At 44.5% G+C, this 25,044-nt stretch overlaps 1 protein-coding gene across 2 annotated transcripts in view; it reads right to left on the bottom strand.

Moving 5' to 3' along the window:
* Window positions 1-277: 277 nt before the first annotated feature.
* Window positions 278-25,044, bottom strand: part of clcn1b (chloride channel, voltage-sensitive 1b) — a 46,333-nt gene continuing 21,566 nt past the window's right edge. For both annotated transcript variants that reach the window (XM_054741035.2, XM_070551085.1), the window contains 23 exons: window positions 24,017-24,242; window positions 19,952-20,083; window positions 18,459-18,587; window positions 18,237-18,370; window positions 17,784-17,861; window positions 12,247-12,325; window positions 10,994-11,119; window positions 7,688-7,772; window positions 7,433-7,534; window positions 6,849-6,933; window positions 4,762-4,917; window positions 4,613-4,682; window positions 4,412-4,522; window positions 4,057-4,270; window positions 3,826-3,959; window positions 3,411-3,589; window positions 3,257-3,341; window positions 3,081-3,163; window positions 2,815-2,859; window positions 2,602-2,706; window positions 1,462-1,548; window positions 843-1,260; window positions 278-762 (listed from right to left, as the gene is read on the bottom strand). In XM_054741035.2, the coding sequence (XP_054597010.2) occupies window positions 692-762; window positions 843-1,260; window positions 1,462-1,548; window positions 2,602-2,706; window positions 2,815-2,859; window positions 3,081-3,163; window positions 3,257-3,341; window positions 3,411-3,589; window positions 3,826-3,959; window positions 4,057-4,270; window positions 4,412-4,522; window positions 4,613-4,682; window positions 4,762-4,917; window positions 6,849-6,933; window positions 7,433-7,534; window positions 7,688-7,772; window positions 10,994-11,119; window positions 12,247-12,325; window positions 17,784-17,861; window positions 18,237-18,370; window positions 18,459-18,587; window positions 19,952-20,083; window positions 24,017-24,242 (2,934 nt within the window). In that variant the 3' untranslated portion in view covers window positions 278-691. The remainder of the gene's footprint in view (window positions 763-842; window positions 1,261-1,461; window positions 1,549-2,601; window positions 2,707-2,814; window positions 2,860-3,080; window positions 3,164-3,256; window positions 3,342-3,410; window positions 3,590-3,825; window positions 3,960-4,056; window positions 4,271-4,411; window positions 4,523-4,612; window positions 4,683-4,761; window positions 4,918-6,848; window positions 6,934-7,432; window positions 7,535-7,687; window positions 7,773-10,993; window positions 11,120-12,246; window positions 12,326-17,783; window positions 17,862-18,236; window positions 18,371-18,458; window positions 18,588-19,951; window positions 20,084-24,016; window positions 24,243-25,044) is intronic.

Genomic DNA, 25,044 nt, shown 5'->3' with positions numbered 1-25,044 from the left:
ATATAGGCACAGTATTGGAAAAGAATATCATCATCACAGCCAAAGTGAGAGAAAAGAAGCACTGTTACCATAGTAACCACAATAGAACACAGTTAGCAGCTTTAACATTTCTTTAGATTTTTTTTTCATTTGCAGTTTTTACATAAAATCTGAAGCATTTTCTCATTCTTACAGAATTATATCCCTAAAGTCTCGAGGGCTTTCAGAGCACGAAGCTGATGTTTGCTGGAATTTGCTGCATTTGGAGTCCAGTTTTCTAGTTAAGACACGAAACAAGTTAATAGACAACGTAAGAATTTATTCTTTTGAAAAATTACAAACTGTTGATGATGATTTAAATATTTACGATACAAGAAATATATTAATTGCTTTAAATCATTAAAACGAGTTTCAATCAGTAAACTTTAAATGCACGATCTTATAGGCCTTCTTGGCCAAATCATTTAGGTCAGTGTCCTTTCATTATTGTACAGTTCATAGCTGTGAGGAGCTCACGTGCACTTAATGAAATGAACTGGTTTTCGTACACAAGATGATGGTTCCGTCAGATCAGATAAGGAAGCAAACCGAAAACGTCTGCATGGCCGAAGAGACAGGAAGGCACCTGAGATTTTAAAAAGAGAAAAAGGTTAAATAGAAAACAAAATGCTGTTGGACTAGAAGTTTTAAGAGCTTTGTGTGAAGCAGCTCCTCATGCAGGGTGAGAGCTGAATGTCTGTGAGAGCTGCAGGAGGCCTGGCTCCTCCCAGTTCGCACCTCCGTCTGGGAAAAAGGAGTAAAACAGTTAAAGGTCCATCTCCTTCAAACCCTGTCCTCTTATACCGGCTCATCTGACTCCTCACTTTCCCTCTCCTCCTGCAGGGAGGACAGTGTAAGTACAGGGCTGGTGTGTGTCACGGGGGAGGAAGGAGGGGAAGACAAGGTAGAGGAGGAGGTCGAGGGGGATGCTGCATCCTGAGCAGTGCCCTCAGCTCCTCTTGGGTCGACAGAGCTGCTGGGAGACGAAGGAGCCGTTTCCGACCCGGGGGCTCCTCTTAGAGATGGAGTCTTTCCCCGGGAATCGTCCCTGGACTCCCTCCTCAGCAGCTCACTCTCCCTTCTGCTCCCCTCTCCCCACAGGTCTCTGTCCCGTGTGGGTGAGGAGGCGGCGGATGAAGAAGGCTGGTGCTTCTTGGTTTTCCTGCTGGCGTCTCTGAAGCTGGCCAGAGGCGGGCGGAGCCTCACCCCGCTACGGGTTGAGCCCTCTATAGCCTTCTGGAGCTGTAGAAACATCAAAAGGCGGAACGTGTGAAGATGTGCGTTCAGTAAAGTGAGTGTCCAGGAAAGACGCGCTGAGCAGCTGAATCAGAGTGAACGATGAGGCACCACAGCTGCTCACAGCTGTCGTGCCACATTACCCGATCAAAACCGAGGAATGTGACACGAATAATGCAAATAATAAAACTCAAAGGCTGACTTTACCTCTTTAAGCGCCACAACGCCCACCAGCTTCCCGATGCTGGTGACGTAGGCATGGCTGAGACCCAGCAGGGAGAACAGAGTGTGTGTCTGAGTAATGAAAGGGAGGAGAAAAGCATCCAGTCAGCGATAAATCCGTTGGACGGCACTAGTGAATTACACGTACTCATGATCAACGTATATTCGGACGTTAATGCCACTGATTATCAACTTTATTGGTTAAAATTAATACATTTTTAACTACAGTATATTTTAAACAAGTTTCTATGTTATTAATCAAATGAAAAACAACAAAAATAAAATCAATATTTAAATGGTTTAAAGGGACTATATCGTGGAAAATGAGGGTAGTTTGTGTCACCATTCCCAGAACCGTCCCATCCAGGTAGTGCCTAACCATACGCTCCTGCCCTGGACTGTAAACACTAACGCCCACACTCTTCGAGTTGCGAGCGGGAGATTTAATCTGTGCATTTGTGAATAAGTGAGTTTTTTCCCCATCTAGTCTGCACTTTAGATAACACTCAGAACCCAAAAATGCCTTCTTGTCTTTGAGAAGTAAAGGAATTAGCTCAGTCTTCCTAAAGAAGAATGTAATTTCCAGAAATTGTTGGATTTTATCTTCTGGAGCTCTCACAAACTGAGCAACAGTGTGATCGGGAACCACCGCCTGTACCAGAGTGGATTTCCAGATGGATTCATTCTACAAACTGGCGCCATTCCAACGTTGAAAGAGCCCAGGGCAGTTAGTAAAAGCAAAAATGCTAACTGCTAGCTGTTAGCTAAATGGTTAAAATGTATGGTGGGTGAGCAAGCTGCTTCCCTCTTCTTCATGATGCTTTGCTGGGGATTTAGGGTCACGTCGTGGAATCTAATCATCTTAGTTGATAAAACGACGTCTCCATATTTTAGTCGGGTGTAGGCATCTCACTGCTCTGAAAGGTTTAAAATAGGATGACATAGATCCTTTAAGGAGCATCTTTAGCCACTGATCTTTTTTAATCACTATTTCTGCTTTTAGACGTTTTTGTTGCTTTATTTTTTAAAATAAATCACACAAAAATCTCTGCTAGCAAAAGTCAAACAAGCTAAAAAGCATCAATCTTTTCTGGGAAAGTAGACGGAACATAATAAAGCGCTCACTTTGTGCAGCGACGTCCTCTCCACCAGCTGAAACGGGGAGGGGTCGATGCGTATCTGCTCCATGTCAACAGGTTTGTCCAGCTCCGCCTCCTCCCAGGTTTTGATCTGAATCAGCCAATCAGAACGCATAGAGATGGAATCAGGTTAGACAGATCTCTCATCGGTCACGCTTGTTGGCTCATTGTTGGACGGTGAATCAGTGTTGTGCCGCACCTCCTCGGGGGACATGGTGTCAGCGAGCGGAGGAGTCGTAGCTTCCTGAATGAAAATAAGAAGAAATGCTGACTAATCAGCACAAACACAGATAAACACCTGGTGGTTCCAGGAGATCACAGGGTGCTAAGATGTCAGCTCAGGTATGCGTGCATGATGCAACGCTGCCATGCTGGATTGATACACACCGAGCTGTCGCTACCAACCCGACAAAACAACACCGACGTTGGACTCAAACTGGAAGTGACGAGTGTGTGAGGTTAAACCTGAGTTTCCGTCTGGCCTGTCGAAGACGAGGAGGAGAAGAGTCGCTGAAGAGTCGTCCTGACAGATGGCAGCTTGCGTTTGTCTGAGGACACGACGTGGCGACACATGTCAGAGGAGACAGACTGACGTGTGACGGCTGAACCTGCCAGGATGTGCAGAGGAAGCTCTGTGTTACCTGACCCCGTGTGGTTGGTGGCGGGCTCCCGAGGGGCGGGGGACAGGACGGGCCCGTTGCATTCCTCCTGAGCGGGCGTGACGGTCTGATGGGCGCAACGTGGTCAGTAATCTCCACAATCAAGATGAAAATAGACAAAAAGTAGTCCTCCAACCTTGTCGGGAACATCGTCTTCCTCCTCGTCTACAAAGGCGAAGGACTCCCAGCTGACTTTGGAGCCTTGGTCTGGTGAACACTGACCTCTTTCAAAGACTCGCCTTTCTGGAGAGAGCCACCAGTCCAAGACAGCCTGAAGCTCGGTCCGCTCAATCGAGCCGAGTAGAATCATGCATTCTGCAGCAAATCACAACAACAGTTTGACATTTGGATACAGTTTTAGATCAGAAAATTGATTTTACTCTCATGGCTGTTGGATAAAGGTTAGCTTAGCATAAACATGGGAACAGACTAAAGGTGAATTAGCTTTAGTGGAGAAAACACACACATCAAGGCTTTTCATTAACCTTGTCTAATCCTTTAACACTAAGCCTTTACAAGGGAAGGCTCAAGAGCCAGTGTGATGATGTCACCTTTAGAGTCGACGAGCGGGATGGTTTTCAGGGTGGTGGTCTCCAGCAGGTGGTTTAATTCCCGGTAGGTGGACTGAGAAGACAGGAACTTCACTTTGCGCACCATGATGTCCTCCACAAAGATGTTGTACTTGCTGGATTTGCAGGGGCACAACAAAAAAAAAAAAAAACAGTTTTGCCTTTTATTTATCCTCCTGATGACGGCTGCACAGGAAAAGGTTTGGTGTTCACCTGATGTGTCCGAGAGCCAGCTCCGGCAGGTAGGGTAGCTTCTTCACCTGGATGATGGAGTCGTAGAGAGACGGTTGCAGACCCTGAGCCACCATGTTGGCCAGGATGACCGCCACCATCATGGGCAGGATGTGGGAGATCTGACCCGTCAGCTCGAAGCAGATCACCGCTGTGGAAACCGTGTGTGTGACAGCGCCCGTCATCGCCGCCGCTCCTGACGGAAGGGAGATTCGGCGATAGAGTTCAGTTAAATAAAAGAGCCTGAAAAGTATGAATTCCTGTTGGAAAAATGTCAAATCTACAGAGCAGTACGTCTAAAACCTGTGAAAGAAGATGAGAAAGTTAAGAGACCAACCAATGACGGCATAGCCTCCCGGTAGTATTCGGTAGACGATCCCATCGAACAGTATCCCGTTTGGGAAAAGCGTGGCCATGATCTCCCCGACGAGCCGACCGAAAGCAGCTCCTTGAGGATAGAGAGAAGGCGCACAGGTGAGGACGAACTGAACAGAAGCGCAGCAGGAGAAACTGCGCTGATGTCACAAAGTCCTCTTACCTAAAATGAACACGGGCATGAAGGCACCGGAGGGGATGGGCATGGTGGTGGAAACCGCTGACATCCAGAACTGCAACACAAAAAAAGTCCCAAACAGGTCGTCTTTACTCTCGCTGTTTCTTCCTGACACACGAGGGAGAGTCGGATACCTTCATAACGAAGAAGAGGAGGAGGATGACGAAGACGCTGACATGAGGATGCAGCCATGCGGAAGAGCGACCGAGGCCGGCGGGAGCGGGGGACCCAGAGATTTTGGTCCAGGTGAAATTATCGAAAAGGGAGTTGATGCATTCTCTGGGCATCAGCTGTGAGGGAAAGAGAAAACGGGCTCCACATGAGGATTATAGTCATTAACCTTATCGTGTCTTCTTATTTTTAGTCTGATGGAAACAAACTTCCTTATCATTTTTATTGTTTTTAACCCAAAAATTAACTTTAAGGCAAAAATTCACACATTTATGAAGGTGTTCAGTCCTTTAGCGCGTCTGTTACGCGTCTTTGCCACTGTCGATAAGTTCTAACACACATTTTAAAGTGGACGTATTCACTTCCAGGGAGGCGTCCAGGAGGCATCCTGACCAGATGCCCAAACCACCTCAACTGACTCCTTTCGATCCGGAGGAGCAGCGGTTCTACTCCGAGTCCCTCCCGAATGTCCGAGCTCCTCACCCTATCTCTAAGGCTGAGCCCGGCCACCCTACGGAGGAAACTCATTTCGGCCTCTTGTGTCCGCGATCTCGTTCTTTCGGTCATTACCCAAAGCTCATGACCGTAGGTGAGGATCGGGACGTAGATCGACCGGTAAATCGAGAGCCTGGCTTTCTGGCTCAGCTCCCTCTTCACCACGACAGATCGGCTCAGCGTCCGCATCACTGCAGACGCCGAATCAATCCGCCTGTCGATCTCCCGATCCCTCCTACCCTCACTCGTGAACAAGACCCCGAGATACTTAAACTCCTCCACTTGAGGTAGGACCTCTCTCCCGACCCGGAGTTGGCAAGCCACCCTTTTCCGGTCGAGAACCATGGTCTCAGATTTGGAGGTGCTGATCCTCATCCCACTGTTCATTTAATGCTTATTATGGATTCATCAAAAAGGAAATTTTTATCGAAACCCCTGAGAGGCATCATCCTGCAGGTGATCTGCTGTGTGCCAAGATTTTCTTTGGGAACTACCAATTTCTGGGTGCCAAACCACTTTTCTACTTCTCAATAAATACAGATTTTAAAAAGTAGATCCAATTAAACAGATGGCAATAACTTGTGTGACAGGCTGCAAGTGATGAATGCTTTTAAAAAGAAATATGAACCCAAACGTGTTGTTTTTCTTTAACACCTTACAGCATAGATTTTAGCTTTCTGGTAAAAATTTCTCCATTTTGCACCCAGAAAACAACCAAAACACCTCATTCATGCCACATTTAGTCAAAAGGCTTTTCTACACAAATGATTGCAGAACTTAAACTGTAAAATTTAACCAGTTAAAGGTGCATTATGTATAATGACATCATGTGGTCAAGTTTAGGTACTGCAGCCCTTTTTCCAAACACACGAGTCTCTCCCATTCCAAGAGTTTCATGGCTGTTGGCAGCTACGGATCAGCTCCGGAAGATTCTAGATGACGACTCAAACACAGTAAGTTGAAAAGTAGATAAACACATTTTGACTGTAATATTGATTTGCTGGTAATTTAAAAAGTAACTTGGGATATTTTTAGAGCTAACTATTTGTTTCCAATTCACCGTTAGCATTGTTAGCTCAACATCTAGCCTTCTTTACCCAATATTAGACTAAAACAAAAAGATACGGTGGCTTCTTAGGAATAAAGGAATTAACTTCTGGGTCACTCCTGTTTACCAGCCTAGGATCTTTACTAAACGCTCAAGTATTTTTTCTGGCCGGTGTTGAATTACAAATGCCTGCACTGCAGCACCGACTTAACGCGGAGCCGTACACCCTGCAGGCTCACAGATCATCAACAGTTACAACATCCCTCTTTAGCTTTTAAATCTGACAGCATCCCAGCTGGCTGAGAATGCAACCTTCCTTCCAACATTAATGAGACGTGTGATTGTTTTGTGATTCTTTCACTGTAAATTTCCGACACATAGTACCTTTAAAGCTTTTCCCCTAAAGAAATGAGAAAAACCACACAATCAGGACTCAAATGACCCCTTTAAAGGAATTCTATAAATAGCTTTGAATTGAAAGTCAGAGAGTGTGGGATTGAGTCTCACCTCTCCGGCCATAAACTGTCCAAAACCAGGAGGAAACGTGAAGGTGGCGATGATCAGTGTCACTGCTCCAGGATAGATCAAACGACTGGAAGCACACACACACACACACACACACGCACGCACGCACACACACACACACACACACACACTCTCATTAGGGGAAACGGTGCATTCTGCAATAAAGAAATACGCATTTGAGTTTGTACCAGGGCTGATTGTACTGGTGCTGCAGCTCACTTCCTTCTAATGGCCGGGCCTAATGTTCCCCGACCGAGTCTCTGTGGATAAGTGAATCTCCCCATTGAGTGAATAACTGGCTGAAAGGTTGTTAAGGCCTTGCTGCTCTCCGGACCAGTGTTGTGAGACTGATGAGTTTGGAGAGAGGAGCTGAGATACATTAAGAGGAATTGGATTCAAATGCACAAATGGTTGCAGTGTCTGGGAACGGTGTCAGCCACTAGAGTCGTAAAATATACAGCAGCAGGGAGAGTGCTGCAGCACCTGTGTGTGTGTGTGTGTGTGTGTGTGTGTGTGTGTGTGTGTGTGTGTGTGTGTGTGTGTGTGTGTGTGTGTTGTAGTCTTACTGTTTGGTTAGAAAGCGAGTGAGAGCCGTCGGCCTCCTCATAAACAGAACCACCTGTCTGTTCAGGTAAACAAAGAACGCTCCCAGGAAGCCACACGAGATCCTAAAACACGACGGAACCTGTTCAAACCTTTTTTACGACTTTGTCAAGAGCAAATCTGCAAGTGACAACTACATAAACACAAGCGAGATGTTCAATTTTATGTTAAACTGCAAGGCAATCCAAGACACTCACGGTACTCACAAATATCCTCACCCTATTATTGCAAATGCAGGCAGCTCCTGGAGGTCAAAGGGGAACTCCATCCTAAAGTTTGTCTTGAATAGAGCTGTGATTGTGACTGGAAGAGGAAAATAAATATAATAAGATGGCAAAAAAATCCCTACAGCTGAGAGTAAAAAGGCGCAGAAGACTAGACATGAACATTTTATTAAAGACTGCATGGGAGGAAGAAAAACTAAATAATAGAGGATAATGTGAAACATTTCTCAGTCATTACTCAGTCTGCTGAAGGCAGAGAATTGTATTTATTGCATTTCTCACTCTTAAAGGGGTGCTATGCTGCTTTCTTCATGTTATTAAATCATTTTCTTGAGTTAGTAAGTGCTAACACGACCCTTTACAGCGTGAATGGGAGTCACTCAGCCCCCACCACCCTATATGGCCAGAATAGCGCACTTGCAACTTCAGAGTGCCGGTCCGGTCTGTTGGACTTGGAAAACATGGAGCTGACACACCTGGTGTTGTCGGCCTCCAGCACATTTCCTGCATGTTTTAGATCATAAACACAGCTGATTTGTGTGATTTAGTGATGAGCCGCTCCTGTAGACACTAATGAAGGTTGGGGAGACATTTAAGGTGGGAAAAAGACAAACAAAAAGCAAAGAGATACGTTTTGCTTTTGGTTCCACTAAACCGACGCCAGGGGGTGCTAAAAGCAAGCCAAACTGCTTAGTCTCCCTTTAATAGCAGAAACACATGTAAACCTGCATTTTTCACACAGATCTCATGAATGTGTTTGTTAAATATTCATATAAACTTAACAGTTTCAATCTCTATTATTCTTTGATTTCTACTCAGTTATTATTATTATTATTTTTTGTTATTTGAAGAACAGGCAATCAATCTTAAAGACCAGTTTTAACAGTGGTCTTTAGTAGGAATGAATGCCTTGTAAGGTGAGGGAAAAAAAGCTAGGCGCGCCTATTAGAGGACACGGAAGTCAGCCGGGGGAGAAAGTGGCAGCAGACGACATGATTTGAAGTCTTATTTCCTGATATTTGGATATGGCTCTACCACTGACTCTGTTTGCTCTACAACTTTGATGTTTTATCTTCACAAATAACACAAGCCTGAAGGAGTTCTGCCCTGTGGTAGAGTTGCTAATGCTAACGGTTAGCTTCTACTAGTCGAGACACTCTCTGCTGTTTCCTGGATGCTAAATCAACAAAAGCCTTCCGCGTTGCTGTCTGGAGTTGTCCCATGCACCATGGTGCCCCCAGGTACCATTTAAGGTGCCCACAGGCCTTTTCTCCAAATAGGACAAAATAAAAATTTTAAAAAGTTCTGTTGCAATTTTTTTTATCAGCTCATCTCACCTTACCTTCCTCCGCCTATCCAGGGACCGGGTCGAGGGGGCAGCATCCCAAGTAGGGCCTTCCAGGCAATCTTCTCCCTGGCCAAGTCCACCAGCTTCTTAGCTGGGACACCCAGGCATTCACTGGCCAACCTAGAGGTGTATTTCCTCCAGGTAATCCTGGGTCGACCCGAGGGCCTCCTGCCAGCAGGCCACGCCCAAAACACCTCTCAAGGGAGGAGTCCAGGAGGCATCCTAACCAAATGCCTGAACCACCTCAACTGGCTCATTTCGATGCGGAGGAGCAGCGGCTCCACTCCGAGTCCCTCCCGAATGTCCGAATTCCTTACCCTGTCCCTAAGGCAGAGCCCGGCCCTTTTAAATCACAAATGCATTGATATCGAATTAAAAACAAAAACAAACACTTTAAAATATATCTATTATGCAGTTTTATTTAACACTGATCCATTCTAGTTCAAAGGTCACTATTGTATCAACCTGGTAGCCCTTTGTGTGGCTCTTTACTCATCAAGTGGCTCTTAGTTACACAAAGGTTGTAATCCCTGCATTAGATGATGCCATCAGATAAAATAAATAATCCAGAGAAGTGGACTGTTGCGTGACAGTGTGACGTAGATCTGTCAGGCTTTTCTGAACTGACTGTTTTTCTATTTTCTGTCAGAAGCAAACGCAGGAAATAGGACAAGCGCAGTATTCTGGCCACAGAGGGTTGTAGGGTCTGAATGGCGTTTTATTAACCCTACAAAGGTTTTTTTATGTTTATGTATTCAGCAGACTCTTTTGTCCAAAGCGACTTACAAGTGATAATCGGCATGTCGCCCTTGAGGCTAACAACAACAATAACAACAACTTGACATCAATCATGGAGAGGAGGGAACAAAGAGTGGACAGTAGAGAGGGGGGACGGGTGCAGGGAAGGTGCTAGTTTAGAAGATGCTCTCTGAAGAGCAGGGTCTTCAGGAGTTTCTTGAAAATTGAAAAGGAAGCTGCTGTTCTGGTAGTGCTTGGAAGGTCATTCCACATTTGTGGAGCGATGCATGAGAAGAGTCTGGATTGTCCTGAGCGTGGTGTAGGCACTGCTAGCCGACGATTCTGTGATGACCGGAGCGGCCGGGCCGAGACGTAAGCCTTTGCAAGAGGATTCAGGTAGATGGGAGCCGTACCATCTTGGACTTTGTATGCTAGTGTTAGCAATTTGAATTTGATGCGTGCTGCTAGCGGTAGCCAGTGGAGCTCAATGAACAGAGGGGTAACATGTGCTCTTTTTGGCTGATTGAAGACCAGATGCGCCGCTGAGTTCTGGACCATTTGAAGAGGTCTCACAGTACAGGCTGGAGGACCAGTTAGAAGGGCGTTGCAGTAATTGAGGCGGGAGATTTAGCACATACTGGCTCGAGGAAATTATTTAAAATATTTAAACACTCAAGTAATCACAATGAAAACACCAAGGGATTTAAGTCTCGTTTTGTACATTTTTCTACAGTTCTGCAGTTTTTGTGGTCTCTAAAGAAATTTGTGCTGCTGTTTGTATTTATTATGCATCGCTGATGATTGTAATGGCAAAAAAACATCTGATTTAAATAATCTTTTTAAATGTGCAAGCTATTTTCTTATTTACTATTAAAAATGACCCAAAAAATCACTACAATTATTTTCAGCACATAAATGTAAACTTGTCCTGCGTTGGCATTTTGTCAGGGTGAATTAAATGTTCAGTTGTGAGGATTTTACACCTCAGTGTGCTGCTGCTGAATTACTTTTACACCCTAAGTGATGACTTGAAACATTTCAGGTTTATCCAAAGAAGCAAACACTACTTTAAGTAACTTAGTGTTCACATTCAGTGAGCTTTAATAACATGCAAGCTCAGCTGTCCTTCCGCAACAGCCTGTGTGTGTGTGTGTGTGTGTGTGTGTGTGTGTGTGTGTGTGTGTGTGTGTGTGTGTGTGTGTGTTGTTGCTCACCAGCATCCTTGTTCCAAACAGAGAGCACCCTGAATATGAAGGCGCTGAATGTGGCAGCAAAGTATCCCCGCCAGTAATTCCTCACAGCAAAGTAGGTGGACGTGACCTCAATACTGAACAGCACCCCTGGAGATGGAGGAAAGGAAGATGGGATTACAGGGAGGAGAAAAATGAGGATGGATGGAGAGAGGGGAAAGAGAAGGAGAGGAAGGTGTGAGAAGGCAGAGTTTGGTTTAAACTAAGAAGCAAAAACCAGGGTGTAATTATACACAACAGGAGGACCACGGGGAGTTAAAACACACTCAAAAATGAATAATTAGACTTTTTTCTCCCACTCACACACACACCGACATCATCAGAACACAAAGCATGGATATAAACACTCAAACTACCTAAATGAACACAAAGATTAACACGTTTTAACATCTAAATCTAAAGCATACCAGCTTTTAAATCATTTGTGACTCACAGCAACTGTCCAGACGCTTCATGCATTTTAGATAAACTGATTCTTATCCGCCATCCATCATCAGAGAGGCATGTAATCAGTCCTGAATTCACTCTGCAGCTTAACAACAAGCTTCAACGTGCAGCCAGAGTCACACAGAACTAGCATCGGATAGAAGGAATGAACACCACAGCAGACCTCGAGGTTCTATTTTTTATCATGGGGGGTGTTTATGTCTGCTTGTGTAAAGTTTTATCTGCATTATGACCAGTTTTAAAGGTGAGTACTCCCATCAGTCCTTTACTGTGCCCTCCCCAGTGAACCGACTCAATTTAATCTCAGAACACTGACATGAATAAGGAATTGTACCTAAACATCCTCCTAGATGAACTCCTACGCACCATGCAGCAGCAGTTCTGTGATGAACAATGACTATTCTTCATCAACATATCAGAGGTAGAGAGTCTGCTCCACCATGGACATCACAGATGACCTCACATGGACCAGCAACACAAACTCGGTGGTGCAGAAGGCACAGAAATCCTCCCTGCTCTGATCTTATCCACCTCGGCACAGTGGAGAGCGTCCAGACTCACTGCATCACAGTGTGGTTTGGAAACTGCGGTGCTCGAGACAAAAAGACCCTGCAATAAGTGGTGGGCAGATCTGAACACGTGCAAAGGGCTTCCGCAATAGTCAAGGACCCCATAACCAAATTAAAAAATTGGTGTTGTGCAACAAACACAGTTGAGGAGAAGCTTTAGAAATGCAGATAGGAGGGTGCTAAGTGAAAGTTGTACAGTACCTCCCAGGGGAGTGCCGAAACAGCATCCCACCCCCACAGCACAGCCGACCGTCAGAATATCTGTGTAACCGTAAGGGTTCTACTGGCACAGAAAACAAAAGAGAGAGAGAAGGGAGGTAAAGGGTGAGACAGGGAGAGAGGGAGGGGTGGAAAGAGAAAATGGAGGGGAGAAGTTAGGGGGACAGTAAGGCAGGAGAGGGAGATGGAGAAAGTGGGGATGAAAGATGATGGTGGAGAGGACAAGGGAGAGAAATGTGACAGTGAGGAAGCAAAACAGAATAAAGTGAATAAACGACAATCACAGGAGTTTGATTTAGAAAGAAACAAAGAGGAGGGATGTTTTTCTACGGGAGGATTTAAAGAGCAAGTCACCCCACTACCAGTCCCACAACCCGCACTGCACCCTACGCTCCTCTGTGAAGTGCACTTGATGGAAGTGCATGTAAGGCTTTCAGTGCGTCGTAAACAAGTGTACAAATGACTGCAGCATTGAAAGTCAGCATTGTGTCACTGACTGCGACTTCCTAAATGAGGATGCCCGTCGCTGTTTGTGCACTTCGCTGCTTCAAAAGATATTCTTCTCAAAATTCCTTGCAGCAATTGGTTGTTGGTAATCTGAAGTCTGCACAGATTGGGCGAAGTGCGGTTCAAGGGTGTAAAATGGGTGCGGCCAATGTCCGTACTTGAGAATCAGGACACACTACGCACTCACAGCCCTGGACAGGCCACTCTTGAGTGGCCGAGACTTCATTTCGGTGCAGTGCAGAGCAGCCATGTTAGAAATACCGGCTAAAGTAGATAATACCAGCTTAGCCAATAGCAATGGCTCATTCAAATTCAAATGTAGTGCAGTATTTAAACTCAAGGGGGTGCTACACTAGCAGTTTTTGGGAGATTATTTATTGACACTCATTTATACATTTTATCAGCGGAAACAAGTTGATTTGGGGGTAACTTGCTCTTTAAGAAATTAAATGATGTGCATGCCATAAAAGAGGAAGCTGGAAAACAAAGCATGGTAAAAGTAAAGTAAAAGTAAAAAATTACTTTAATTCATAACTACTTGGATTAACTGATTCACCACAACAGTTTGAGTTATTGCACATACCTTATTACTTATATGCTTATATTTTTGACTTACTGACAAAGAATGAAGACACAAAAACTACAAAGACAAGAGTTTAAAGGATTTTTTGCTTTTAGACGTTTTGGCTCAGCTCTTTTGGGCACATACCAAAAGATAATGTGCTTATTTTTTATACATATTTTAAATCTAAAACGGTGATAAATCAGAGTGTGTACTCTCAGGTTTTCCTGTTGTTGTTGATGAAAAAGATCACAACTTTACTTAAAGTTTGTTGACATTAATTATACATTAGAACTCAATCTTATCACTTCGTGCATGAAGGTGTTGCAGGTGCAGCGTTTTCACTGATTAATGGCATTCATTCAGTTATCCATGATTCAAAATCAACCTCCTCTGTCTGATTGAAACAGGTAGGTGGGACTTGCCTCCTATAGGGGCAGCAAAGCAGGTAGCCACTCCCACGGAACAGGCACACACCAGCAGGTCCATTTTATGGGTGTCACTCTGGGGTTAGATGGGCAAGCAGGGATGAGTGAGACAAACCAAAGGGGGGGGGGGGGGGTGAAAGAGGGAGACAGGGACATGGGAGGCCACTGTTATTTCACATGACAGACACAATGGTCACACTATTTATACAATGAGACACGAACAGAGACGATGTGAGCGGGAGCGATGGAAGCAAACAGCAAAGGAGCGAGGACGGAAGGAGAGCTGGGCAGGAGAAATACGGCCAGGCTGAAGGAAACAAGCCACAGGGTTCCTCGGTTATTAGCAGCTCGGGTCAAACTCGTAACAACAGAACATAACATAGACATAACACCCTATAAAGGACCCGAACTGAGAGTCAATCTGTATGTCCAATAACAGTTTAGCTCTCATTTCAATTAGGGGCAGTAGACACCTAAATCCTCACAAGCAAAGCTGTATTTTTGTGTTAGAGTGCGACTTTACCAACAGATGCCCATTAGGGTCAAAAAGCCTCGAGGAGTGCAAACTTCAGCAAAATAACAAGCTCGTCAGACTCTATTTCATCACTGGCAATGGGTGAAGAGGTGAATGTGTAAAGCCAAAACGTTTACGGATGGTGAAATTTAGTAATTGTTTGTCAAATCAGTAAATGCACTTTGTCCTCAAGGGCTCCCGTAGAAGGAAACATGGTGTCTAATATGGCATCGCTCAGAGACGTAGGCTACGTTCACACTGCAGGCCTTGATGCTCATTTCGGATTTTTTTTGTGTTGCTGTTCACACTCTGACTGAAATGCGACGTCAAACTCTCTCCAGTGTGAACGCGTGATGGCACCAAAGTGATCCGCATGCGCAGAAGACAAGTCACATTCAGTGGAGATGAAACCAGGAGCGGCAGAGTTGTGACGTAATCCTGATCCTGTGGATAAACCGTCAGTGAAAACTTTCACACCTGTTAATTCTTCCATGTTGGGCTGGAAACTGTTTTAAAAACTGTAAACTATTGTACTCCTTGTTCCCGCCATCTCCCTGAATTATTGTTCACCGAAAATGTTCCGGTATTAATTAACCCCCCCCCCCCCCGGATTTAATGCCACATGACCGTTCGGACTGCAGTCGCTTTCAAAAACATCAGATATGTGTCAGAATCAGCACTACGTATTCACGTGACACGGATCACATTTGAAAAAATCCGATCTGTGCCGTTCAGACTGTCATAAAAACATCAGACATGGGTCGCACGCGGGGAAAAAAGATTTGATGGATTTGATGCGCTTTTGCCCGCAGAATGAACGTAGCCTTAGACCTGCTGCCATGTATTTTAGACCAGATTTTTATGTGGTACAAAGTCGTCAACATTTTTCAACAGCTGGGCATCATTTAATAAATTTTCAAATTATTATTTTTTTCCTTAATTATTTTCTTTTTTTTATTTAATAAATTTTCAACAACATTTTGATTTATATTTACAGAGATTAACAATAAAAACTACACATTGTCACTTTAACACATCACTAAAACCTCATTGTGTTTATGAGCTTGCTCAGTTAAGTGTAAGGTAGGTAGGTAGATATAGAAAAAATGCTCACTAGATTCATGCTAAACATTTTTAAGAATTTGCTATTCTTAAAGGGGATCTAGGCAGTGTGTGCTTGCTTTTAGCACCCCCTAGTGGCTGCTTGTAGAATCGAAAGCAAAACTTTTTCACACCTTAATCTAAGAGCTGAAACATCTCCCAGTCTTCCTTAGTGTCCACAGGAGGGATTCATCACTAAAATAAACAAATCAGCTGTGCTCATGATCTAAACATGCGGGAAACTGTCATGTTCTGCGTCCCCTTGTGCTCTGTGTGTCCCTATGCTTCCCCAGCCCTCTCCAGGTTCTCCTCGTATGTCTCCTTGTGTTCTCCAGCTCCCTCTAGGCTTCCCTCATGTTTCCTCCTAGTCACTCTCGTGTAGTTCCTGTTGGTTTGTATGAAGCTTGGTTCATGCTTGACGCGTTCGCGAGGTTCGCACGGCTCCGCGTGGAAAAGTTGCGTCATTTTAACAACCACGCCCCTCCACACGACCCAAACTTTCCGCACCGCGCACCTAGGTCATTTTCTAACGCGGAGGGTCGGACGTGGAAACACATGGCGGACCGGCAAGAACTAGTATAGCAGAGGTCCGTAAATACAGACATTTGTATGATTCAGCTCTCAGAGATCACCGTGATCAACATGTTGTTGATAATTCTTGGAGAGAAATAGCTCGCACTGTCGGAAAAGACGAGGACGCTGTTAAAAATGCTGGAATGCCATGTTGTAAACAACAGTAACTTTTACTTCTACTATGGTATAGTGTTGGACGCATGCCGTAGAGCTCCATGCTGCCCCCTACAGTTTGGGAGAATATTGGCTCACCGCAGAGACAAGCCGCATGAATCATAAACGCTGCAAGTTGTGAAGCGCGTTCCATCCACGAGCCGCATCACCAAGCGGAAAGTAAATGTGTCAAGCATAAACCAAGCTTTAGTCCTCCTCACCCCTCTAGTCATTAGTAGTTTTCTTTGCCCTTAGTCTTTAGGTTTAGTTATTTAGTGTTTTATAGGTTATGGTTGATCTCCCCCCCTGCCTAAGATCTTTCCCCATTCAGTTTATTAATGGCACCTGTCTTCCCTCTAGACCTCACTCCTCACACCTGTCACCTGTTCCTCTGATTGCTTCCCTCTGTGTTAAAAGCCCTGCCTTGTCCCTCAGTGTTTGTTGGTCCACTGTCTTTGTCAGCGTTGTTCTGTCCTCTTCTAGAAACTCCAGGTTCTTGCTCATAAATGAGCTTTTGTTTTTGTAAATCAGTTTTTCTAGATTTTAGGCTTGGCTTCCTGCCCTTTGGAAATTTACTCATCATCCTAATAAAAGGACTTTTCATTTATTCAACAGCTCCTGCCTGAGTTGTCTGGGTTTCTGCATTTTGGGTCCAAACCTTCTGCTCTCAACACGACAGAAACACGGTGGAAGCAGATTGCAGCGCCGGGTATGTCAGCTCATGTTTTTCTAAGCCTGAAGTTTCAAGTGGAATACTCTGACCACAGGGGGCGATAGGCGCCAGGTGGCCTTTCATTAACCCTGTAAAGGATCATTTTAGCACACACGGCTCAAGAAAATTATTAAAAAATGTGACAAATTTGCGAGTGAGTGTAGGAGGGATCGGGAGATTGACAGGCGGATTGGTTCGGTGTCTGCAGTGATGCGGACGCTGAGCCGATCTGTCGTGGTGAAGAGGGAGCTGAGCCAGAAAGCCAGGCTCTCGATTTACCGGTCGATCTACGTCCCAATCCTCACCTAAGGTCATGAGCTTTGGGTAATGACCGAAAGAACGAGATCGCGGATACAAGTGGCCGAAATGATTTTCCTCCGTAGGGTGGCCGGGCTCAGCCTTAGAGATAGGGTGAGGAGCTCGGACATTTGGGAGGGACTCGGAGTAGAACCGCTGCTCCTCCAGAACGAAAGGAGTCAGTTGAGGTGGTTTGGGCATCTGGTCAGGATGCCTCCTGGATGCCTCCCTGGGGAGGTGTTTCGGGCATGTCCTGTCGGCAGGAGGCCCCCGGGTCGACCCAGGACACGCTGGAGAGATTACATCTCCAATCTGGTCCGGGAACGCCTTGGGGTCCTGCCGGAGGAGCTGGTGGAGGCGGCCGGGGAGAGGACGGTCTGGAGCTCCCTAGTTGGGATGCTGCCCCCGCGACCCGGACCCGGATAAGCAGAGGAAGATGAAGACGAAGTGAAAAATTTGCACAATATCCCTTTAAACAAACCAAGGTCACACACAGTCCTTTAAGTAAGTAAAATACTCAGAACTGACATCTCTTCTTTAATCATCAAACAACACTTTTTACTGACTGGAAGTGAGACCGTAGAGTAATGAGAGCCCTATGGACCCAAACAAAGTCAAAGCAAGTACAAAAAAACTGTAACAGAGTGTGATTGGGTCGGGGCTTCGGCTTACCTCATAGACTCCAGAGAAGATGGACATAAATCGGCTCAGCACTGCTGCACAAATACTGGCAATGTGGACAAATGGACCCTGGAGGTGATGAGAGGGCATTAACCACACTGAAGAGCAGCACTACTTTTTTCTGAAATGACGTTTAAACTGGGACACGTATCAGAACAGATAAATCACAGAGGAACTGCTAGATGTGACAGCTGCCCTGCTACTGTAATGGATGAAATAAATGCACTCCTTTGTGGAGGACTTGAATAACTCGCCTCAGTCCCACGAGATGAGGGAGTGAGGGGGGGGACACGACAGGAGCTGATTTATTACACACAAGCTTGAATAAAAGTACAGATAGAACGATAAAGAGAAAAATAACCGAAGGATGGAGCAGATCCAGGATAAATGTGGGGTGATGGGACAGAATAGATAGTAAAGAGATGAATAAGTGGGTCATTTAACCTCTTTGCCTACTGGCATCCCACTGCCAAGGGCAGCAGTCAGACCGATGACTTTAGCTACGAAGGCTTTGAGGGTCAAATACTCCTTTAGGACCACACCTCTCAGGATGGTTTTCAACTCTGGTATCCCAGAACCTGTCCACAAAAAAAGAAACAGAAAACTCACAGAAGGCAAAGTATTTTTTAGGAATAAATAAGAGAGAAAGAGTGAAGGAAAGCTCACCAATAGCCTGGGGAGAAACCAGGTGACAGAAGAGTGAGGCAAAAACAATAAGGATTATGGGATAAGTCACCCACGCGAGGTATTGGAGAGGCACATTGTCCTTAAGTTCTCCCTGAATCCATTTGTAGGCTTAAATGTGAGAAAAGCACAAGTTAAAACGATGAAAAACAGCTTTAAGGCAACACTAAAGACTTCTTAACACTTGCAGCTATTGTTTTCTGTTGCTGCATGCTTGCTTAGTATGAGGATTGCTGTAAAGTCATTGACACTAGTTAGTGACTCGATGCAATTGGCTCCTTATATAGGATCCTTATATAGGAAACGTTTTACTGGTTGGCTTAATGAACTGAGATTGAGATGACTCTTTGTGACTTGGCGCTATATAAATAAACTGAACTGAATTGAATTAACCCGCTTCACATGCTGTCACGCCACACCTCCAATATATTCACATCAATGGGCTGAGCACACCACAGAAACATATACGTACGCCCCATGGACTGTCGCTGCCTATTGGAGCTGCCGAAGTGGCCGGCCGCCATATTAGATGGGTCTCCATTCACTCCCAGTGCATTTTTTTCTACAGAGGAAGGTGCTTACCCAACTAAAAACACATTTCATCAAGCTTTTCACAAAATCAGACACATGGCGTGACATTTACATTTATTAACAAAATAAATTAAAATATAAAATTCCATCAGGTATTATAGAAAAGTCAACAGTAATCCCACGTGATCTGTTTTCTATGTGCGCCAGTAGCATAGTTATCCACTCTGTATTTATTTTGGAGAATGAGGAGACCTATCCACTATGGTGGTGTCGCTGTTATGCTCTCTAGTGTCCAATGGGGCATCTACGTATTCATGTCTATGGCGCACCACACCCCCACCCCTGTGGACAGCGGTCAGTGGCAAAACGAGTCGGCCACCCCTTCTCGCCTCCTACTCTCACGCATGGAAAAAAAATCAACATTCGGCAGCCCTGCTCAACAGTTTTGTTGCTTTATGGCAACAGATGTTTACAAAGACTGTAGCTAATACAGCAGTTAGCTTTTTCAGGTCACTGACCGTCAATAAAAAGTACAAAAAGAAGATTTCACTTTTTTTGTTGGCATCAGCCTGGATGTAAAAGTAAGAGAGTAATGTTATTGGAAGCAAGGCAAAGAGCTAAAACCAGGGTGAACATCAGCGTAGCCTACACTAAGCTAAAGGAGGCAACGAAATCATGAACTGATAGTGACCTGGCTTTGTTGTAATTGAGCTTGTAAGTAATAATACATTTTTTGTCCAACGCTGTGAATCTTTTTATTTTGTGGCTTATTTAGTATCAGTTGACTTGAGTTAGCGTTAGCTGTCGTTAGCTAGCCTAGCCTAGCCATACAGTAGCCTGCGTCAGGGTTTGATAGTTTACAACAGCTGTAATTTTCCTTTCAATCAGTATGAGGGAGAGGTGAAAAACTTATTTAGTGTTGCTTTCATGTCTGAGTGCTGTACCTTGTAGGCTCTTGGCGCTGGTGTAGTCCATACACCAGCTGACCAGAGCCATAGTCAGCCCCAGGAGAATCAGAAAAATCCAGTCCTCCCCCATCTTTGTGACGATGTACCGCCTCACTCGAGCTAAACAATCTAAGAAAAAGAAATAAAATTATGATAGCTTAAAATGTATTCATGGTTTCATTTTACCCCCAAATATGTCACAAAAGGGTTGAAATAGAAAGAAAAAATAAAACTGATGGGAGTCTTTTTTATTTTTCTGTCAAGCTGTAAAAAACACAAAATATTAAACCAAACCAGAAAAAAGATTTGTGACAAAATTGTTTTTAAATAAAACACAGATGGGTTTATTGGAGTAAATACATTAGAGTGAGATGTCCTAACATGATGCAGTTCTGTACTTCCCACAATGCATTGCATTTTAACAAACCACCTCTTTTTTGATCTTTGGGAGAATTTTCTGCACCTTCTCTTGAGCCAAAACCCCTCTTCATTAATGTGTGTTCTCACTTGCACTGCCTCAGTAAAAGGTCAAAGGTCATGAGGGAATTGAAAGCGTTTTATTGTCCATCCCAGAGGTGACAGAAACATGCATTACAACACAAATCACCCGACTATAATAATTATAAGAGGAAAAAACACTCTCCATGTAGTGTCTGAATGTCATGTAGGTCTAATCTCAAATGAAACTCCTGTCAGTGGAAATTTATTCAGTATAGAAAACATCATGTACCAGAACCCCAAACAGCCCCGGCGGGGAGGGGGGGGGGGGGGTCAAAGGGTCAAACACTGAATTAAGCTGTTGCTACAAACAAAAAGGACATAACAGGAGAGAATAAATTATGTGCTTTTGATACTTTAGAGGAGACTTCAGGAGATTGTGAATGGAAGAACATGAGCGATAGACAAGTTCAGTTCTGTGCAAAAGTCTTGAGCGCCCATCGTTTCTTTATATGTGTGCTTTTAATGAATCAGACCAACTTTCACTGTTTAGAGATCGTCTTGATCTGTATTTCTTTTTCTTAACTTTGGCAGCTTATTTTTTTACTCTCTCTGCATTGCCTGAGGATGTTTAGAAGAAGACATTTAAAGAGGGTCTATATTCGTTATTTTAACATATCTGTAGTGGTCTCTCGGTCAGATGAATGCCTTGTGAGTCGTTCTCTGTGGAACAACGCTCTGGCGCTCCTGTTTCTGGATGTAAAAGTTTGCCAGAGGAGAGGAGGGCAGAAAACAGCAGGATTTAGAGTCTCATAGCTCGGTTACATTTCGGGGGTTCAGGACGGGGCGGGGCGGGTCGTTGGCCAGTATGGACCAGTGTGGGTCTGCAATTTCAGGAGAGCGTTTCAATCCCAGTTTGGACTTGGCAGGTGGGGTTAAACATAATTGCGAACATATGCGTCATACTGAGGCTGGGCAATAAACCAAACATTTTTTATTATACAAATTTCTGACTCTGAATTTGATATTAAGAAAATGAAAAGGTGTGTGTAGGTTGGCATGGTTTATGTCCCTTTAAGAAGCTGTACCACCTTGAGTCACATAACGAAAAAATGAATGCAAGTCGACGGAGCTAAAAACGTAATTTTCTAATTCGCCCTGGATCACACATATGTTGTACTGCAATTTAAATGAAAAGTAATGATGGGTGTTTCGACAACGCCAGTCACGTACTTTGAGATTTCTCAGCTTGTAAAAGTTCCTAATTAGCATGACTACAAATTAGAAATCGGCACATCGCATATGTGACGACACCACAGATTCTCCTCTCCACAAAGTACCTGCTACTTACCAAATGGCCAGATTTATGGTGGTTCTTTCCTCCCGTGGGAAGGATTTGAAGTTTGCTGAACTTACAGCCCTTTTCCCTCAGTTTTCTCCGTGTCTGGTTCGATGACGTCACTTTCGTGAAGCACATTTGTAGTCCTGGACTTATTGTCACACAAAACCTAAAATGGCGTTTCCCCCTGTTCGACAATTAGCACGTTCTTGCTATCAAAATGTGTCTTTAACATTCACAGACATCATTTGTGAAATCCATGGCACATAACAAGCTGAATACGAAATAGCGTTTTTAGCCCCGTTGACTTGCATTCATTTGTTTCGTTCTTCCGGGTACCCGTGGTCCGGAAGTAGATGGGCGTGACTTACGCTCCCTATCAGTGGACCTTGTTTTTCTGATGCTGCCACTCCCCCTCCCTTCCAGGAAGGAAATTCCCCACACTTGGCCATGCTATTCTGTGACTCCGGGCAACGCCCAGTTTCATAGCATTTTTCAAATCTTGACTAGGGGTGGAGTCCCTCTTTAAAGTGACAGTGTGTATTTTCTCTGGGGATAGGGCAGGGGTATTCAATTCCGGGCCTGGAGGTCCAGTATCCAGCATGTTTTAGTGGTTTCTCTGATTCAACACACTTGATTCACCTGTGCAGCAGCTCATCAGGCTCTGCAAAAACCTGTTAATCACCTGCTGATTAAAATCAGGTGTGTTGAAACAGAGTTAAAACTAAAATGTGCTGGATACCGGACCTCCAGGCCCGAAGTTGAATACCCCTGGGATAGGAGGTAGTACATGCCTAAATCATTGCAAGAAAGCGTCCTTTTTGTGTTCAAGTAAGACCTTACCAACAGATGGCCATTAGGGTCAAAAATCCCTGGGAGCTCAACCTCCAGTAAAATAACGAGAACATCAGATTCCCTTTCATCACCGGCAACGAGTGAAGAGGCAAATTTGTAAAACAACAACGTTTATGTATGGTGGATGTTTTGTAACTGTTTGTTACAAATCAGTAAATGCAGTTTGTCCTCACAGGAAGCATGGCATCCAATATGGCATCGCCCAGAGACTTGGGGTGTTTCTCAATGTCAAGGCGCCTGGCCTCGCAAGGCGATGACTTGCAAGGCCAGGTGCCTTGTTTACGAGGACACTGTCCTTCCTTGGTTAAAGAAAATGGTTAAATGGAACAGACTTGCATCACATGACCGCGGCTTCCACGGTGGTCGCGTAACGTCACGTGACACGGGTGAGAACGTAATATTTTATACGTATTAGTTTCAATATAAATATATAATGAGCCTTTTACTTTTTAAATTGTGTATATATTTGTTAAATTAAATATAAGTGAGTTACTACCCGCTAGCCACCGAAGCTGCAACTACTAAACAACTAACCAACAATAGATTACTTCTTTGGCTGTAAAAAACCATTTTAAATTAGTTGACTTACTTTTAAACTTGAAATTTTCCCCCAAAGTAGCTGCCGGCTTCTGATCCGCTGTCCTTTTGAAAATACCGCGGTGTATTCTGGGTAATTTTACCAAGGATAGGCTACAAGACACCTCCCGTGCATCCTCACTCAGCTAGCTTAACAGCTAACAAATGGAGAACACGCGCCTCGCTAAAACATGAACATTGGAACACGTCTCGGCGGCTCCTGATGACGTATCTCCTAGGCAACCGGGGCGGGGCCAAGACATCAAGACGAGGTTCCTTGGCAACACCCTTAGACCCGCTCCCATGTTTTTTAGACCTGCTTAATGTTATGAAACCACCTGCATTGTTTAACAGCTGGGCATCTTTTCATTAATTTACAGCAACATTTTGATGTATATTTCCAGAGACTAATGGTAAAAACTACACATTGTCACTTTAAATATCCTTCAGAAAGCCAGAATAATTATCGTTAAAGATCACTTTAAAGAAGCCAAACTACAGTTGTACCAGATGTTGTTTTATAACTTAAAACAGGAAATAGTTCCCTCACATCGTACAGAATGAACTAAATCTACCGTTGCTGTACAGTTTGTTTTTATACGACCGGCTACATCAGCACATTCAGGTTGTCATGATCTCTGTGAGCTTAAAATTTCTGCCTTAAGTCCTGGTGGCATCAAAGCTCTGTATCGTGTTTTATGAGATCATCATGTGGCACGTAAAAGCATAATGTGCAAAGAATCCAGAAACTGAAGCTGTATGGTAAATGCTTCTGTCGCTGCAATAAAAACCACGCTTTTGGGGAAGAGTGAAGCAGACTGCATGTTTTTCTAGTGCTGCATCATCATGCTCACCTTGACATTTGGAGTAGGGACGAGGCTTGTTGGTGGAGGAGCTGTGGCTTTGATGTGACTCCAGGATCGCAGGGTTTTGATGATAATGATGCCGCCGGCTGAGGCCTCTGTGGCCTGTGGCCGTGCTGTTCTCTCCTGCTTGTCTCCTCCATTGTCTCTCTGTCAGCAGACGGGCGGCCTCTCTCCGGGCAAAGTTTCCCAGCTGCTCCCTGTACTCACCGTACAGCTTGAAACACAATAAATACACCAGTGACCACTACGGAAACAAAAGGCACGGTGGGAAAAAGGATTCGAGTGAAACAAACCAAAATGAAAAATAGAAGTAAAAGCGGGAAAAAAAAAGCTTTGACAGCTGAGATTTAGTAGAACTAAATCAAGAGTCTTGAGATAACAAGAAAGAGAGGAGAATGTGAGCAGCGAGTGTAAGGGATACACACCAACCTGAATACCTTGACAGACAGAAATAGACAAAACGGGCATAGAGAACGGAAAAACCCCTCCCCGAGCGGAGGAAGAGGCTGGAGAAGAGCCAGAGGAGGTGATCCACATCTTCCTCTTTCCAACTACGCTTTACAATCTCAGAAACCTTCACACACACACACACACACACACACACACACACACACACACACACACACACACACACACACACACACACACACACACACACACACACACTGCCAAACGCTCAGTCAGAAAACATAACACCACACGATCAGTGTGCATTGCACTCGTTAAAACTATAGAAGCTGTAAAATCTGCAGATCTGGGCTGCAGCTGAGGTGCAACCCAAACCTACGGATCACATGCATCCCACCACACCAGCTCAATCATAAGGAGAGCTGGCTGCCGCACATTTCTGTCTCATGTTCACACAGGAAAGGAGAGCTGACGCATCCAGCCAGGAGGCTCTGCAGGATGCAAGCTCAGCTTCCAGTGCATCAGTTTCCTCTGAGGTCACAAAGTAAAGGTGCAGAGAGGAGCTGCAGCCTCCTGTGCTGTAAATATTTACTCGCCGACAGGGACAC

This window comes from Nothobranchius furzeri, chromosome 5 (assembly GCF_043380555.1).
Source record: "Nothobranchius furzeri strain GRZ-AD chromosome 5, NfurGRZ-RIMD1, whole genome shotgun sequence".
In the NCBI taxonomy this organism is placed as follows: Eukaryota; Metazoa; Chordata; class Actinopteri; order Cyprinodontiformes; family Nothobranchiidae; genus Nothobranchius; species Nothobranchius furzeri.
Note: the sequence above shows the minus strand (reverse complement) of the source record. Positions and strands in the feature narration are given on the sequence as shown.